A 19,517-nucleotide genomic window follows, 5' to 3' on the forward strand; every position below is an offset into this window, starting at 1 on the left:
ATATTATTATATATATTCCGTATTTATTATTAAATTATAATAAATATTGTAGAACTTTTTTTTTTAGCTCATCTCACCTACGCCCTTGGGGGGACAACAACACCTTGAAAAAATTAGAAGTAGCCCGTGCCCTGTAAAAGTCTGCCCACTCCTGCCTTAATGGATGGGTTTCACTTAGTTAAATTTTTCGGCAGATATAAGACTAAAAATAAAGATACAGAAGCAATGAGATCGATTCCGTATGTTAATTTTGTCGAGTACCTTTCTAAGAAAATATGATGTCAAGTAATTGAATAATTAGAAACTAAGCCAAAATCTTACGTTTTTATTTATAGATAAATGTGAGTTCAATGGAACAAGGATTTCTGCCTTAATTATTCTTGGCCAAAAAGAATACGGTTCAGGTTGAACGTCGGAAAATATCTTGCAGGACATCTATTATTGATTTTAAAAAAATACAAGAAATGTATCTAACATCATCTAATAATTACTAATTATAAATCAACTCTTATTAAAGCGTAATATATTTCTGGACTTCTCATTTTCGCAGCTCTTCATAAGAAATGAGTAGCGATTTTCAGTTGTGAACTAGAATCCACAAATCAAAATTCCAGTTCCGTTCTGAAACTTTTTATCTTAAGATATACTTGTTGCGATCAAAGGAAGGGCGAATAAATTTCGAGTCATCGTGAGAGACATATTTATTGTCGAGAGCGAAAGTCAGACTTTATTTTTATGGTAGACGGAAACAGGTTTTTCCTAAACCAGAATTCACGAAAGTGTCTCCCCGGATGCTTAGACGTAGGATGGATACGAGCGCTTGTGTTTAGATGCGAATGAAACCTTTTCGCGATTTTCTAAAATCATTGCCTGGTGAGTTGTTTTTTGAGTAATGAGTATCAAAATTATTAATTGATTTATAAGCTAGTTTTGTTTACAGATTTCTCATAATCTCATAATGTAAAACTATTATTATAACCAGTGCATACTCTCTAATAAAGGTGTTATTCCAGAAAGCTCCTAGCTTGGCATTGACGTACAATAGTTACGAAATACTAATCTCGGGTGTTAATTTAGCACTTTTACTGAATCTATTGTATGGACCTTTGCGATGTTTTTAGAGGCGTTTCTCTCAATTGATTGACACAAAAATTTGACGCGGAACTGCAACTGAAGTCACAAAATTACATACCAAATTTGATATATTTAAGTCATCGCGTTTTTGAGATATTGCGTTTTCATGTTTCTGAAAGAAGAGACCGACAGACGGTCGAACTCTTATGGGATTTAGCTCAAAATTTGATAGGTATTCTGCACTATAGATGTTAAATCTGCTTACCGAATTTTATCGATTTAGCTGTCTTTGTTTTATAGTTATCGTATTACATTAATTCGAACAACCGGACAGACAGACTTCACTCTGAATGGATTTTGTTCAAAATTTGATAGAAATCTACAAATTCGTTGTAAAGATCATATACTAAATTTCAAACATCTAGCCGAAAGCGGTTTTGAGTTATCTTTGTCGCCGACAGACAGACAGATGGACATTTTTTCAAAAATGTGCTTTTAGAAAAATGTGTGTCTAAAACGTAATTATTCGACGAAGTCTCGAGTTCGAATTTTTTGATGATTATTATATTTATTTTATACTTCGTAAACGAGAAAGTAAAAAAATGGTTATTTATGATAGTAGCCATACTAATAAAAGGAAGTTTTTATGTGTGTTTGCGGTGTCCAGACAAATCTATTATGGTATCAGCCATGAAATTTTGCACATAAGGTAATGTTGAAATAATGCATGTCAAAAACCGAATTTTAAAATTTAATACAGAAAATGTTTTGTATGTTGTTTTGTGTTGTTTTGAATGATTTTTTTGTGTGCATATTTGTCTATAATATTTTTTCTAATTATAATAGATTCTTTTGTTTTTGCTATATCGTAGAGAACAAACAATTGTCGTTCTGAAGGAATTCGTTTTTACATTTGATAAAATTTATTGAATTTTGAGAATTTTTTTGAAATTAGTTGCCTAAACTAAAATTTCCTTCAACCGACATTATAATTTCGTTACCTTTTCCAAATTTTTTGACATCATTATTAGAACACTTATCTCTAATTTTCAACAAGAACAGGCAAATATCTTAATTCATTGATTTTATATTAATTGTTTTCTTTATAAGTTCAAAGATTTTCATTCTCAATTCGCAGACGATTCATTGAAAGGAAGTGGAGGAGATGGAATTTTACTTCTATGGAGGGAGGCAGTTGAATTTGGAAAGGAGCCAAGATTTCATTCGCCGATACGCCGGCGCAGAGAGAAATTTTACTTCTTTTCTAAATTTCGTATGCAGCCGAATTATAAAATCAAGGATCATGAAAATTATTTTTATATAGTTTAAATTCTAAAAGCATCATTTTAAGGACGCTTGTAATTTAATTGTCTTTGGCTCTTTTCTTTAGGAAGTTTTCATTTTCAGTTGCTTGTATTGATTTTCAATATTTGTAGTTCATCGTACACAAACGAAGAAAAATAAAAGTGCAAAATCAAGATTATAATTTTTCATGCAAAATTAATCGTTTTCATAACTTTATATTACGAAAACGAGTTACATTTGATTTCTCTGGCATTCATCAAATTACGGGTAACACTATGTGAGTTCTGTTATTTTATATAATAATACTACGAATGATAATCCAAATTTAGCCTGCTCAATGCAAATTTTAAGTAGTTACGCAATTATTCGTAAATGTATTACGAAATATAGAACAAGCAGTATGTTTAAGGTATTGTTCGTATCTTGTTTAAAAATGATGATTATTGAAAGGAACACTTTGTTTAAGGTATTGTTCGTAACTTGTAATAACTTGTTCGTAACTTGTTCGTAATTGAAAGAGACAGTTTGTTTAAGGTATTTATTATTCTTATCTAGTTTAAAAATAATGTTAATTGAAAGAAACAGTTTGTAAATAAGGTATTGTTCGGATTTTGTTTAAAAATAATTATAATTGAAAGAAACTGTTTGTTTAAGGTATTGTTCGTATCCTGTTTAAAAAAAAACAATTGAAAGAAACAGTTTGTTTAAGGTATTGTTCGGGTCTTGTATAAAATAATAATAATAAAGTTTATTTAACAGTTAACAGTTCTCATCTTGTTTAAAAAATAATAATTGAAAGAAATGCTGTATTAAGATGAAATTGACTTCACTGAAATTGTAAAATGTTGTATTTTAAGAGGATCTTAAAATATTTTTCGTACAGTTTTTTTTCTTTTATTGTTCCAAAATTATTGTAGGAAAAAGACAAAATATTAGTTCATTTCAAGTTAATTGAATATTTAATTAATTTTTGCATTTCGAAAAGTTGACAACAATTCTTCTCTCTTAAATAATAAGGATGCAAATTTTGTCTGAAATCGCCTCAGTCGTTTAGGAGGAGACGAGGAACATACATATATAGCCACAATGACTTATGCTAGTTTATTGATTGACGTCGATAATCACAGCTTGTAGATCTTACTTATGGAAAGAAATGCGATAATTTTAAAAGTCAGTTAAGTTAATCCCCAAAAGATTACGGAAGAAGTGCTATAATCCCTGTTATAGCATTCTAAATATGCAGTATAGAATTATCCCCTCCTCCTCCATCATTAGAAAAATCTCTTTTTCCTCTTTTATACTTCTAAAATTTCTTCAACGAAAATTCGGCATTTCAACAAAAGATTGACCAATCGCTCAGATCTAATTTGTGAATACAAAGTGCAATTACTTATCGTTTGTAGAACTTACCCATACATAAATAATGTTATCTTGTATTATAGTGTAGAACGTTTGCATCCATTATTTAACTACTTTACTTAGTATTATTTTATACAATTTACTATTTAACTTTTGTTTGCTTTCATCTTATCTTCTTCAATATCCCTTTTCATTTTTTCTCGTAATTTTTTTTTTTTTTTTTTTTTTTTTTTTTTGATGTTTCTTGTTTTAAAACGTTTTCGAAATAGATTTTTATTTTTTTATTTTAAATTCTTCGTGGAATTATTCCATTTGTTCTGGTTTATGAGTTTTCATGATTGTTTGCTTGTTGGTATATTTATTTTGCCTTTATTTTTCTTTATGTGTATCTTGCATTTATAATTTATTATATTTTGTTTATTTTTAACCATTTCTTTTGTTTCTTTTTTCTTTACTATTTAACTTTTGTTAAGTGATTTTTGTGCAAGGTTTAAATTGTCCGCATACTCACTTCTGTAAGCCTCCAGTTATATATTGTTGTGTAGAGAAATGCTACTTATATAGTGCTATACATTATGGTGTGGAAAAATGTTTAAATTGCTATTAACAGTGAATAAACTGATCACCAAAGTCAGCTAATAACAGAATGTAAGTATATTATGTATTGTAGGAAATAATGGGTAATGATTCATAATAGTAAATATTATGATTTATTAATGATGACAATTAATTCGATGAATACGTCTATTTCATCGTAACCAATTTTGATACGCTCACTTGCATGATTCATCAAAGCTGGGAAGTCTACCATTCATTTTAGTATTTATCACAAAGTCGTAACTAGTATATGGCTAATGTGACTGCCGCCAAATACATCATTTGGGGTGGATATAGCAAAAAACGAAAGAAAACCAGCTGAAGTGGTCTCCTCAAAACTTTCTCGCATACGCTTTAATAAAGGTTTTATTCCAGAGAACGCCTTGCATTGGTGTGTAATAGTTACGAAATATTAAAGATTATTAGAATTTTTTTAGGATAGTTACGAAATATTAATATTATTAGAATTTTTACTGAATTTCTTTGTTCATCCTTGGCGAGTTATTTGGCGATTAATCCCTGGCATGCTTTAATAGTGTCCAAATTTCGAATCTGTATGTAATTCTGTATCTGTATTATTTGAACAGATTGAAACAAAAATTTGACACAAAACTGTACTTGCAGTTGCAAAATCTCTTACCAAATTTGATATATTTAAGTCACTGCGTTGAATTATCGCGTTTACTTGTTTCTGGAAGAGAGACTGACAGACAATCAACCCGTAGTTGGTTTGGCTCTAATCGAAACTAGTGTCTGCTTTATAGATGTTAAATGTGAGAACCTATTTTATCTATCTAGTTCTCTTCGTTATGTAATTATCGTGTTAACTTATATTCGAACAACAGGACAGACGGACTTCTTCTAAATAGATTTTGCTCAAAATTTGATAGAAATATACAAATTTGATGTAAAGACCGTATACTAAATTTCAACCATCCAGCTCAAAGAGCTATTTTTGAGCTATTTTTGCCACAGACAGACGGACATTTTCCAAAAGTGTGTTTTTTGAAGTGAGGGAGGTCTAAAACGTGGAGATTTGTCACAATCTCTAGTTCGAATTTTTTTGACGATTATTATACTTTCTGTATGCTGCGTATACGAGAAAGTAAAAAATCTTATATGTATCTGAATAATGAATCTAAAAATGTTTAAAGGTTGTACTATTTTATATTCATTTAAATCGAGTAAAAACTGTATGCCTAAAAATAATGTAATGTACTGTTAGTGGTGGACGTATTACACATTGAGGTGTAATGATTTAAAAGAAAATTCGGGTCAATTTAAATGATATGCAGTGCCCATAATGTCATTTCTTCAAAATTTAGAGGGAATTAACATAGCTGAAATGTAATTAGCACTAAAATCTCTCCTCATAAAAAAAACCTACCATAAAAAAAATCAGTGCACCCTATCATCCAATTACAATGGGTTTTTTTTTCAACAGAAAATCTACTTCATTGTTAATGAAACAAAGGGGGTTATGGTTACTTCATCAGAAATTTGTCACGCTTTTCTTGATTGAACAAACCCTGTTTTAAGATATGCTTCAATCAAACGTGACAAATTAACGATAACAGGTAGATCATAGATTGCAATCGGTTATGTTATCAACAGAGCGGGAGCCATTTGATAATGATTCGACATGTTTTTATCAGTATAGGCGGTTATGTTTGTCAGACATGAGGCACGTAGCGAGTAATTTTTTGCATTTTTCTCGAATATTGAATCATTATTGAATAGGTTATCAGCAGGATGATGGAAGAGACAGAAGAGGAAATGGAAGTGTTCGATAGGTATGATAATATTAAGACATTTTTTTTTATTGTTCTTCGAAAGAAAGATTATTTTATTATATCTTATCAGATTATTGCTTATCAGACTTATCATCAGAACATTTTATACAGAGGCGGACACGTTCTTCCCCTTTCAAATCCGGTACAGAAATGTTTGCAATATATATATATAGATGAATCAGAATAATATCAAGGGATTTCGTAATTGTAGTAAAATGAAATATCTTTTTCTACCAATGGCAGATTTCCAACTGAGCAGATTAGGCACCTGCCTGAGGCCGCTCTGCTAAAGTGGTTGCAAACAGCTCGATTAAGATCGATGTTGTTTATTTAAATGAATAGAGTTTTAGAAACTGCAAATTATAAGAATTATAAAATATTAGGGCAATATTTGTCAAGCTTGATTGATCAGGCTTTTCCCTCGTTTTATTATTTTCAGATAGTTTTTTATATTATTTGTAAACACTAAACGTCTGTCATATAATATTAGATGCACATGTGGATGCAGAAAAATCCTTAAATACAAAAAAAAAAAAAAAGAGAGAAAACATTTTCAAACACTTTCTAAAATTAACATAAAATAAATAGTGACATGTTAATTAGTGACATGGATAAAGTAAAAAGAAAAAAAAAATACAAAATGAGCAATTAGAATGACCATTTTGCTAAAAGAGGAGTCTCATAGTGTTCAGTGCCTAATGATATACAATGTGTAAATCCGTCATTGCAACTTGTGCCATATTTCCCCCTAAAATTAAATTTATGAAATGTATATGGTTTAGGAGATATGAATAAAAGCAGAATTTTAATTACACTTTTTGCTATAGCTTAATAATAAGCGAAATGAATGGAAAGACTTTTTTAAAATTTTATCTTTTGCACAGATTAAAACTTTTATGCATACGTAAGTTTGCTTCAGTATCATTCAGGACAACTGATAAACTTTTTATTATGACAAATCTACTCTTCTATGGAGAATATTACAGATTTTTTAAAAAAATATTTTGATAAAGAATTTGGAAAAAGCAAATGTTTTGGAACAAAACTTTCTGGCAACAGCTTATTATTTGAGATGAAAAATATCGTCTGCTATTTTTAATTTATTCTTCTTTTAAAATGTAAATATAAAAAGGTATAATGTAAATATAAAGAAGCTATAGATTGAAGGATATATTTTTGCACTTTCTGAAGAGAAATATTCTTATTCCATACTTCAAAAATATTGTGAAATGCATGTTGTTAAAATTTCTAAGCGTAAACTAAGCAGTATTAGTAATTGGAAAGAGAAAAAAAAACAATCAATCATTACTTCTATATGAAAAAGAAAACTCCAAACAAATACCCGAAATAAGGTATGTAAAATTTGAAATATTTCTTAACTGAAATCACCGATAACGAGCAAAAATCCGTTGACATAGAAATCAATTGTAAATTCTTTACCTTATCTGTAGCAACAATAAATAGAATAATAAAATAGCTTTAAATGATAAAATAATAAATGAATAGCGTTTTGAAATTACAGTGATTTCTTGTGAATGGATCTCGTTCAAAATTTGATAGAAATCTACTTACGAATAAAATAGACGTACTAAATTTGGTCCACATCAAATTTCACCCATCTTTCCGAAAGAGGTTTTGAGTTGTCTTTTACACAGATAGCCAGATTTTATTTCAAAAATGTGTTTTACTGATTCAGATAGGCTTAAAATTTGAAGATTCATCAAAATCTCGCATTATCATAATACGATTACAATACTTTTCCTTTGTTTATTTCGTATATGAGAAAAATAAAGAGTGAAATGGTTCTACTCTTGACTTTGGTGTACCAGCCTTTGATCTTTGTTGGGCATTTGAGAGACAAGGGCAAGTTTTGACATCTGTTAGGATAACACCCCTATCTTTGCAGATTGGGGGGGCTTTGCTATGTTGAAGGCTTTGTAAGAGATATTTAGAAATTGGGACAAATTATCAAGTTTTATTAATTTTTCACGTAAAGGTCCGAAAGTATTAAACAAAGCCCTAATCTTTAATTTATTTCATGATGAACGTCATGAATTCTTTAGATATATGAGTTAAATTTTCGAGTGCGTGAGATAAAGTTTTGAGTATTTTTATTAAATATTTTTATAATAATGCTCCAATAATAATTCCTAATTCGTGGAGTTCGAGTAACTTTTGTTGAAAAAAAATTGCATTAATTTATTCTAAATTGTTAATCAGAAACTTCTTATCAAAAACATGACACTTTTAGCCTATCTATGCAGGCAATTTATAAAGTATTGCGATTAAATACAGAGGCGCCTCAATCTCAGGAGACACTCGAGCACAAGTCGAACCTGATTGGTTTGTCAGATCAGTGAATTGAAAACCGCCAAATGCGGTTCCCGACAATTTTACAGTAACCAATCTTCACTACTTTTTACAATTTAATACAATTTAGGAAAATTTTCTTATACTTTCAGAATTAATATTTTATTTAAAGTATTAGCTTTACTAATTGCCATAGTCATTACATGGTTTATTTTTGGAAAATAAAAACAATTGTGCTTTAAATTGAAAATTAATATTTTTTAATAAAATTCAGTTTGTACTTTTCACTTTTACTACTTCAATTACTTTTTTAAGCTGAAATAAAGTTAGAAACTATAGCCGGTATGCAACAAAAAATGAAGTTCATACATCCTTAGTATTGTTAGTTTTAAATGACATACATCATTTTTCGGGTGTAAGGAATTCTTGATTTGAAAATAAAAGAAAATTGAAAATAAGGATTCAAGAAAAATTTCAGTTAGCATATACAATTAATTTATTTTGTATAATACTTTCAAAAAAATATGCATGTATACTTGTAAATAAATTTAGAAGGCTCTGACTGACTCTCAGACTCTGATTTCTTCTATATCAGCTTTATTATAAAACAGATGTGAGAGTAAAATTTTAATCAACTGAATTACAAAACAAAATACAACAGTATTGATATCTATTCCCAAATTAATTTCGCCAAAGTATGCATCTTATTGCCAAAGGAAAAGATAAATAGCCAACAGAGGATTTCCCATGACGTATAGTTTGAAATCATGTGATCGAACGAACCAATCAGGTTCGACTTGTGCTCGGGTGTCTCCTGAGATTGAGGCGCCTGTATTAAATACTGTTGGAAATATTTAATTTATTGTTCAAAGAAAATATTTATCATGAAACTGACTATTATAGAGTTTATACTATTATAGTGTACTATTATAATGTTAATCTTTTATTTAATTTTGACAGAAATCTTTGGGATTTTCTTGAAAATGTCAAAGCTTTTCAATAACGTAAGCTTTGTAAGAAGCCAATGTTTTACATTATTTTTATAATATTTGTTACCTAAATATAATTTATTTTGCAGTAAGCACGGAATTATGTGATATAATAAATTCATTATCTATAACTATTTCGAAATTTAATATTTCATAGTTTTTGTTAAAGGATTGAAAGGAATTTGAAAACAATAGCTTAAATGAAAAGAAATATATCGTTACCTTCCAGTTTGCCGAGAAATTTTTTTAAAATCATTGTTTGAATTAAATGAAAATCAATGGTAATAAAAGTTTTCAATTTAACTAACTTTCTTCGTTGCGAAAGTTTAAAGCTTCGCAGCTGCAATATATCAGAATTCAGCTTGTTGAAAGATAAAACGATCAAAATAAATCACTTACGAGCCAAAGGTTAGCTTAGGTTTAATCTAATTACTTTTTTACAAATCAAAACAAACTGTCAGTAGATAATATTTCGATTTATTAAATACAATTTTTACGAAAGACATAGTGATTTAGTATGACAAAATTTCACACGGGACAAAGTATTTTTTTCATTTTCTCGTCGTAGTTGACTTCTGATTAATATTACTACAGCTACCACAGAAGAAGTAAAATGAGTACGTATTTTGAAAGACTGTTTTTGACTGATTGCAACAAAAATTTGTAATAAAATTACATTTTCAGTAAAAAGATCACGTTCAAAATTTCATTAAACCCAAATCGGGGAGTTTTTGTGATCATGTTTACAAGCATGTGAATGGATGGACCAATAGCTGTCACTACATTGACGGACTTGATGAAAAATTTGATACGGGTGCTAAAACTTGTGCCGCATTTCACGTACACAAGCTGTTGCTTTTTTTCAGTTATTACATTTATATGAACAAAAAAGTAAACAAATCGACCGATGACCAATCGAACCGATTTGTTCGAAATTTAATTCGGATTTATATGTCAGATACTAAAACTGTACTCTGAAATTTATAGAACTGGCTCTTTTTGTATTTATTGTTACAAACCTGTAATTTTGCTTCCCAGCAAGAATAGTCTCATCGTATGAAAGCCCATTGTACGATCTGTCCAGTGCGTGCTGAGTGGGTACCGCGTCAATGACCACAGAGCGTAGCGACAAACTTGGCAACCATTTGGAGACTTGGCGATGAATTTGGCGACTTTGGTGACAAAATGGATAATGCTGGATAGTTCGAAAATTTTCACGATCCATCCACTAGGAACCAAGATATACCCAGATACGCCCTTAATGGACTAGAAGCTTCTAGTTCCTCCTCCTGGGAACTATAAAATGCAGGCACTCTTAGGCTGTGGAGTCGTCATGGGTCGTCATAAATTGTAGTCTGAGTCGCCGACAAGTAACGAGTCCTCGAGAGGATAACGAAGAAACAGCGGAGTGCCAACATTGTGTGGAGCGAGAACTGGACTGCTGTTTGCTGAATCCTTTTCTGTGTGTGGAGTACCCAGTTGTGAAGAGTAGTGAGTCGGCAGCTAAAGCGAGAGAAGGCAGCGAGAAGTTCAGCCGTTGAAGAGACGATAGAGCGAAGCTCCGAGGATCCCCTTTCCTGCTGGATTCTGTCTGGCCGCTTCGTGTGCTGTGGACGATTACTACTTGTGGGCTATTGTGTGCTGTCCTATGCTCGTCTCAGCTGTAAATATTTGTCGTCTGTGTATTCGTCGTCTTTGTGTAAATAAACGTCATTGTTCCCTACTGAGGCCTGCTGATCGTGTGTTCTCTTCACCATAGACCCACTATCAAAAGAACCCGGCGGTTGAAGAAGAGAAATCCGTAACATAATCACATTCACTTTTATAAGACAGACATATGTACCTATTAATTTTGTGTGAATAGATTTCGTTTAAACTTTTAAAGAAATCTATATACTGTACACTCCCGAGTATCTGGTTCGCCATTATCCAGCTTACTTTTCTTTTATCGTAATTATGGGAGGAAGAAAAAACTTGAGCCGGCAACATTACCAAGGCACTGGAAGCGGGCGTCTCCTACATATCATCGTGGACCTACTTGGTGGTAACGTCTCTGTTTTGGATCCGATTCCACTGAAGAACCGTCGTGCAAGCGGGTCTGGTGCACGTTAAATCCATCGTGGCCAAACGTTCTCCTGCTGGTGTGGTGTGGAAGTTTGGTGAGGGAGGTGCCAGCTCAGATGTCGTCCTCGTCAAATGACAGAGCTGGAAAATTACGAGGCTCCTCCCAAAATATCCCTAGTGTTGCTTTAAAAAGGGACGTAAGTGTAACTGAACTAAACTAAACTAAATCCCACTTATCGTGTTCAAAATGCAAGTCATGGCAGGAAAAGAGTAGCGTTCTGCTCGTTGTTCATTGTTCCGTCAGTGTGTATTGGATCTCAGTTGCTGCCGCTGTTCTTGATTATAACTGTACAGTATTTGTAATTATTTTTGTGGTCTGCTTAATGTTTTTTTAAATGTACCATAGTGAAGAATTTAAATTGCATGATAAACGAAAAAAAAAGTTGTAGTGATTATGGAGGAGAAATTATGCGCTATGCAGCGACTAGACTCTGGTATAACAGCAAAAAACAGCAACTGCGTTTATGATTCTTTGGGCCGTCTTCACATTCTACTAGCCTTCAGATAAATGGAGGACTTAGTGCTCAATAAGAAGTAAGAAAATACGCATTATGATGGTGAGTTTTGGTATAAAAATTTTGTCTTCTGGTAATGGTGGACAAAGAAATGAGTTCATAGAATTCTTGCCTATCCGGCGTTTTTGTTATTCGACCTCCCTTTCGTCACATTAGGATACTTATTTCAGATACTTGGAAGTGTACAGTATTTATTATAAAGACCATGTACTAAATGCCGTCCGTCTAGTTCTAAACTTTAGTGATTTACCATGTTTACAGGCAGATAGGCTGCCGCAACTCCAAAAAATGCGTTTTTCAGACTCAGGGAGGGTCTGAAGATTTGTGAAAACTTTAACAGTTATAGTACTTTTTTTATGAAAGAGAAAGCAAAAAGAAATTATTTTATAGGATGTATAATTGACGATAGACATTGATCTATAGATGGTAGATATTGTAAGTCTCCCAAATCAAAAGTGTTAGGAAATCAACAAAAAACTACTCATATCAGCCACACTATCGATTTCTATTCATATTCTTTTGGGTTAATTAATCTGCCAATTACATGTCCCAGGTAGCACAACCTGTAGCACAATATTGTACAATATTGTTACAAATTTGTAATTTTGCTACTCGGCCATGAATAGTGTCATCGTGAGAAAGACCATTGTAAGATCTGTGCTGAGCAGCTGCGCGTAAATGACCTGAGAGCTTGGCGACCATTTGGCGAGTTTGGCGACTAAATGGATAATACCAGAAAGTTCGAGAAGTTTCATGATCCATCCAGTAGTAACCAAGGTACACTCAGATACGTCCTGATTGGTCAGAAGATTCTAGCCCCGCCTCCCGGAACTATAAAAGACGGGAAATCTGAAGCTGCGAAGAAGTCGTATGTATAGTGAGGAAGTCGTGTGTATCGGAAGAAGTCGTGTGGATAGTCAGAGGCGGTGTGTGTGAGAGCAGTTGGAGTCGCCGACAAAATAAGGTCTTGGAGGATTAGACAGCAAGAAAGCTGCTGAACTAATGAACTATTAGAGATTAAATGCGCTGCGTCTTTAAGATTAATTGACGGTATTTGTAGTAGAAAAAATATTTTTGTAACAATATTGTGTGATATAATGTAATATTTTTCAAAATAAAACAATATTATACAATATTGCGAATATTGTTTTATATCATAAAATATATGTGCTTTCACATATATATTGTACAATATTTTATGGGCTCACGTTTGTCATTACAAAGTACTTTTTACTTGACACTTTAATGTGAAAAACAATATTTGATTTTTTTTTCTAAAGGAGGAAGGGATTTACATCATTTTCTCTTTTAATCTTCAAATTTTAGTGCTGGAATGATTCGCTCTTCATCTTCCATTTACCATTTTAATTTTACTTAACATCCCTGATGCTTGATTCCCATACTTATTTTATGAATAGTTCACTAGCGGTCAAATGGAGAAAAAAAAATATTATTCAAAAGATATATTTGGGATTTAGTAACAATACTGCTTTATATGGTATAAATAGCTTTCTGGAGATTTTGGTTGGAAATATTACAAATGTGGGCCAGTTTCTTCTGGGAGTCCTCAAGGAAAGCAATATGCTCTCGCAAACTGGAGCTCAAATTTCTGTCTCATTCGACGCTTAAATATTCTATCGAATTTTTGACTGCAGAAGATGTAACCTTTCCTATATTATGAATCTATGATTCATGTACTTGCCTAACTACGCTGGACCAAGAGAAATTAGGATTCTCACCATTTTAATTATAATTAAACTTTCAGCAGTCGATTTGTTTATTCTGTGCTTTATAGGTCAAACAGTTTGATTAGGGTTATCAAATATGCTTTGCAGAAGGGAAATGTGCACCAAAGAGTTTTTTGAAATTTCAAGAAGAATTTTCATTCATTCAAAATTAAACTGATTTGGTCGGTTATCTGTGATAACTTTCGAAAATAATTCTTAAAAATATAATTTTACGCCATTTTGAAATTTCAAAATATTTTTTTAAGATACCATTTTATTTGATGTGCAATTTTTTTTTTCTAAATTTTGATTTTTTTGAAATATATTTTTTGCATAATTTGCAATGGATATCATTATTTCTGTGAAACATTAACCTTTTTTATTGCTTCATTAAATACTTGATCCCATGATTTTCTTTCATTGTTGAAAGCTCAAGACGAAGGTTTCTATTTAATTTCTGCGTTGTTTACATCTCTACTATTAACGAAGGTGCAAGAGTGCGTGAGTGTTGGCGCTATATAGACTAGATTGTTTGATCTAGAGCCACCAAATTTAACACATATCTACTAGGGGAGAGTAAAAATGTGCATCTCAAAACGATTTTTTTAAAAAAAATTTAATTAATTTAAATTAATAAAAAATTTTGTCTTTTTGCAATAATTGTCAAAAATATTATAGTAGATAAATAATTTTTACAAAATCTGAAAATTCAAAAAAATATTATAAATTATTAAAAATTATTATAAATTTAAATTATTAAAAATTTTGGTGTCTTTTTCCAATAATTGTCAAAAATATTATAGTAGATAAATAATTTTTACAAAATCTGAAAATTCAAAAAATTATCTTTTCAATGATATCAGATTTTTTACTACGTAATTTTTACCTATTCTTTTTAATTAATTTCATTAAATATTTTAATTATATTTTACAATATGTTTCAGCCGGCTTCCTGGCATAGGGGTAGCGTGTATTCACCGTGATCTGGGCGTCCCGGGTTCGAATCCCGCTTCGGGCGTGGATGTTCCTCGTTTCGTTTGTGTTCTATCTGTGAGGTGTGTGAATGTGTCCTCCTGTAAAAAGCGGTTGTGCAAGCGCATGTGACGCGTGAAGTAGCTAAGTCGTACTCTAGGCCTAGTCGGCGCTACTGAAAAATCAAGAGGCGCTCACTCGGCTTAAGTCGCTGACAGATCTGTCAGCAGGATTATGAAGTGCCATAAGTCACAACAACAGCAATATATTTCTTTGTTGAAATGAAATTCAAACCTTTTGTATTGTTGCACTAATATTTCATCTATTCATCTATTTTCCCATTGTTGATGTTCAAGATATGAAGAATCGGTTTATTATTCTCAATATGAGACATCTTTATAACAAATATTTTGAATATTATGGCAATTGCAGCTAAAGCTTAATTTCAGAAGTAAGCACTAACGAATATTTTTTAATATTTGCACATTTTTAAGTATTTAAAGAATATTAAGAATTTATTTTCTTATTGTAGTAAACTAAATATTTTTTTATTAAATCAGAGAAACTTTTATTTAGTAATTTTTTAATATATTGTCTAAATCATAAGATATGCATTCAAAACTGCAAAAATGAACGATAATTTTTCTGCTCTTATATTTCCGAATAGCTTAGATTCAGCGAAGATGTACTATATTAGGGAAGCTTAATCACTTTCTTTTTCAAATTAAAGTGCAATTTATGTTCAGGATGTCTGAAAATTAACGAGTTGTATTGCTTAATGAGTAAAATTATGTCCTAAAATAGTATGTTACATGACTATTAAAATCAGGTATTTAAAAATACTTGCATGACAAATAAGTTATGTACAAAACATTTCAATGAAAATTTACCTATTGAATAATGTTGACGAAACAACTGGTCACCAAAGTCAACTAGTAGTAAATAAAATATATGCACCATAATGTTGGAAAAACTGTTATACCTGAAATAAAACAAGACACATTATGATGTTGGCTTAAAAATCTTCCCAAATCCTTGTTATTTTTATAACATGGAATTAAAAAAAATGAGAACTTAAAGTATTTCCGTATTCCAAACGTTTTTGTCTTCCGCTTTAAAAACAAACAGCTAAACACACACACACACACACACACACACACACACACACACACACACACACACACACACACACACACACACACACACACACACACACACACACACACACACACACACACACACACACACACACACACAATGCAAACAAAGTGTGCAAACAAAGTGTAAGATAGCAAACACTGAATAATAATACTAAGTAAAATGTGCAAAATGATCGATGCATGTGCATTGTGCCATGCAATACCTTGTTACTAGGGATTGCAATACCGGTATACCGGGATACCGAATACCGGTATTTTGAGCCATTTTACAATTTCGTAATACCGGTATTCACAAGTTTAAATACCGGTTTTTCGGTATTTACTAGAAATTTTTTAAATTGTCTCCACTATATGTTCAGGGATCGCCAACATAGCAAAATAGTATACGTTTTTGTTTTTATGTCTCCCTAACTAGCAAAATTAATTAGCTAATTAATGGCTTAATTAATTGCTTAAATCTAAATTAGCGAAACATGGATTATACCTGAAAGAAAATATTGTATCCATAACGACTGATGGAGCAACAATTATGAAAAAATTTGGAAAGTTGATTGGTGCCAATCAGCAATTGTGCTATGCTTATGGAATTCAATTAGGAGTAATAGATGTATTATACCAAAAAAATAAAGAACAGAAGAATCCAAATATTGTGTTTATAGAAACTTCGGATTCCGACATTAAGAGAGTAAGAGTGAGAGTGATATTGACAATGAAGATAATGACAATGTAATTGCGGAAGTTGATATTGCTAATGAGGATGAAATATTAACCCTTCAAGAATTGCTTCCTATAATTTATAAAGTTCGAAAAATTGTTAAGATATTTAAACTTTCCCCTACAAAAAATGCCATATTATAAAAATATATACTAACTGAAAATAAAACAGAATATATGTTAATAATAGATTCTAAGACCCTTGGAACAGTTTACTGCTGATGAGGGAACGGTTTTTGAAATTTAGAAATCCAATCCAAAAAGCAATAATCGACTTAAACTTGCAAATTAATTTTTCAGACAGTGAATTCGACTTAATATCCAGAACTATATCAGCTCTACTTCCAATAAAACTGACTATTGAGGCATTATGTCAGAGAGATTTTAATTTATTAACAGCTAATGCAACAATAAATTTCATGTTGCAATCATGAAAGAACAGCACTATCTGAAGAATTATATATTACATTAAAAAATCGCGCAGAAGATAGGCATACCGAAATAGAAAATGTCTTATGGTATTTACATAATTATAATGATTTTAAAAATGAAAATGAAAAAGAAGGAAAGAAAATAATCAATTCAAATCTGATTAAGTTTATAGTAAATTTTCTTACAATTTTTTACCCACAAACCTATCCACATTCAGAAGAATTCGGCTCAGTTATCGAAGATTATGATGACACTAATGTCGATAGTGAAAAGGAACTGTTTCTGGAACAAAAATTAGAATTAGCGATAAAAAAAAAATCAAAGAACCAAAATACAATACAGAAATCAGCTATATCCAAAACCATCCGACGAGAAATCGATTTATTTGAAGATGAGGGATTTAGAGGTAAATACTTGGAAAAAGTATATCGAGCATTGCTAACAGTACCACCAACTAGCGTAGATGCCGAAAGAGCGTTTTCGGCAACTGGTAATTTTTGCACAAAATTACGTTCCAGGATTAATGACAGTACAATTAATGCATTATGTTTTTTAAAATCACATTTCAAAAATTTGTAATAGTACCACGGACTGAATAGTGATATTTACACCTTTTTTTTTGTGATTTAAATAAATAAGATGTTCTTTTACTTTTTTGTGATTCTTTATATACTGTTATAATTTATAAGTTTCATATTATTTTTTGTGATATTTACACTCTTTTATAAAACTGGCAAATAAAACAAAGAAACACCTGTGTTTTCTTTCTTTTTCTAAAATTTCTAATACCGGTATTAATACCGGTATCCCGGTATTAAGATCTAAAAAATACCGAATACCGGTATTGAAATTTTGGTCCGGTATTGCAATCCCTACTTGTTACCATGCAGTGCAATATTTGCTTAGACGGCACGTGTCTTGTCATGTGATTATGTCATCACCTCAATTGATTCCATTATCATAATCGCACTTGATTACAAATAAAAGAAAATATCAGTAGTAGTGTTTTTTTTTTCATATATATGTTTCAGATATATGTTAATAGCTTAAAGAACAGTGGAGAGTGAAATTTTGATAGTTTTCAGTTCTGCATGTCGTATATAATCTAACGAATGTAAACACGCATTAATCATCAACTGCATTGTCAGCCACCCACTATCTTTTTTTCAGCTATTTCCGAATGCAGTTATTTCCTTAAATTACAGCTGGTTCATCACGCAAATATTCACACCGATAGAACATCTGCTTTCTAAATAACCTTGAGTAGCAAGCAGTATTTCCTGGAAATCCAGGAATGATCAGTCTGGTTTTCCACGCGGAGGTTGCAAAACGCTTTCGCATTGCATTCCGAAACGAAACACTACTTTCTGTTTCTGTATAGTTTGTTTTTCACCTTAGAACAATGAGATGTAGCAGTAATTATAGAAATAAGCATACTTTTGTTTCGCTTTATGGTTTGCAATAATATGTTGTAGAATTGCGCATCGCTGTAAGAGTTTTGAATGTGTGCATGTTGGCGTTGTAAAAGTTCAGTATGTCATCAAGTCCTATGCATCTAAGTTAGCTAATGATAAGTTCTTACTCATCGCATACTGTTTAAATTAGTAAACGAAGAACACCACTGATATCAGCGGATAGTGTACACGTGAGTATTTTGTTTTGCTTACACACAATAATGACTTAGTCATTGCTAAGTATCTGTAACAACGTTTTTCTACAAATCTAGTCTCACCGTTGAAAGGAGAAATTTACATGGATTCTTAATAGGTGCCAGGCCAGTGACCCCCACTTGGGAGACCTGACAGCTTAAGAAATGTAGATTGTAGGAAATGCAAGAATTATGATTTTATCTCTATGGATATTCTTCTAGAAAATCTTATTTGACGTCATACTCTATGAGAAAAATAAAAAGCGAAGTGTTTTCACGAGGAATATTTTCTTTTTAGAAAGCTATTCTCTTTAATCTTTTTAGCTTATACGAGTATTTTAACTGTTTTCGCAGAGCGTTATTAATGCTTCCAATTTGACGATTTGTCATCTGCTTGTACTGTTACTGTTTATAGCTGCTGCTCTTTGCGTACGTCTTAGCTTATTTTTGTCACTGCTATCAAGGGAAAACGTCATCTTCCATTGTCCAGCATGTTGGATTCTTTTTTACCATATATCCATCCACCCCACGAGTTCTGTAACATTACTGTTATCATCTTAATGACTTCAACCCAATTTAAGACTAGTGTCATAACTAATAGTATTGTAAACAAGTAATATTAAATTATTTACTATCATGGCACTGAATATTACTGAATTTTTAATATTAAATTATTAAATACTTTAAAGTGAACTTAATAAAAGGCGATTAAAATTTTCGAAAAAATGAAGTTTATTAAATTTTTAATTATTGGACGCTTTTAATTTGTTACATTTTTTATTGCCTTCCTTTAATTTG

The 19,517-nt window shown here is 31.3% G+C and overlaps 1 protein-coding gene across 3 annotated transcripts in view; it reads left to right on the forward strand.

The window, feature by feature from the left end:
• The first annotated feature begins 737 nt into the window (after window positions 1-737).
• LOC129980494 (natural resistance-associated macrophage protein 2-like) overlaps window positions 738-19,517 on the forward strand; it is a 96,234-nt gene continuing 77,454 nt past the window's right edge. Inside the window, exon 1 of one of the 3 annotated variants that reach the window (XM_056090822.1) lies at window positions 738-873. Coding sequence is in view for 1 of the 3 variants with exons in the window: in XM_056090818.1 (XP_055946793.1) it covers window positions 6,088-6,128 (41 nt within the window). In the remaining 2 variants the exon portion in view is untranslated. Of the gene's footprint in view, window positions 874-6,024; window positions 6,129-18,406; window positions 18,717-19,517 lie in introns of those variants that run through there. The other 2 variants (XM_056090818.1, XM_056090821.1) reach the window with 2 other exon arrangements.

Source organism: Argiope bruennichi, chromosome 8, assembly GCF_947563725.1.
Source record: "Argiope bruennichi chromosome 8, qqArgBrue1.1, whole genome shotgun sequence".
In the NCBI taxonomy this organism is placed as follows: domain Eukaryota; kingdom Metazoa; phylum Arthropoda; class Arachnida; order Araneae; family Araneidae; genus Argiope; species Argiope bruennichi.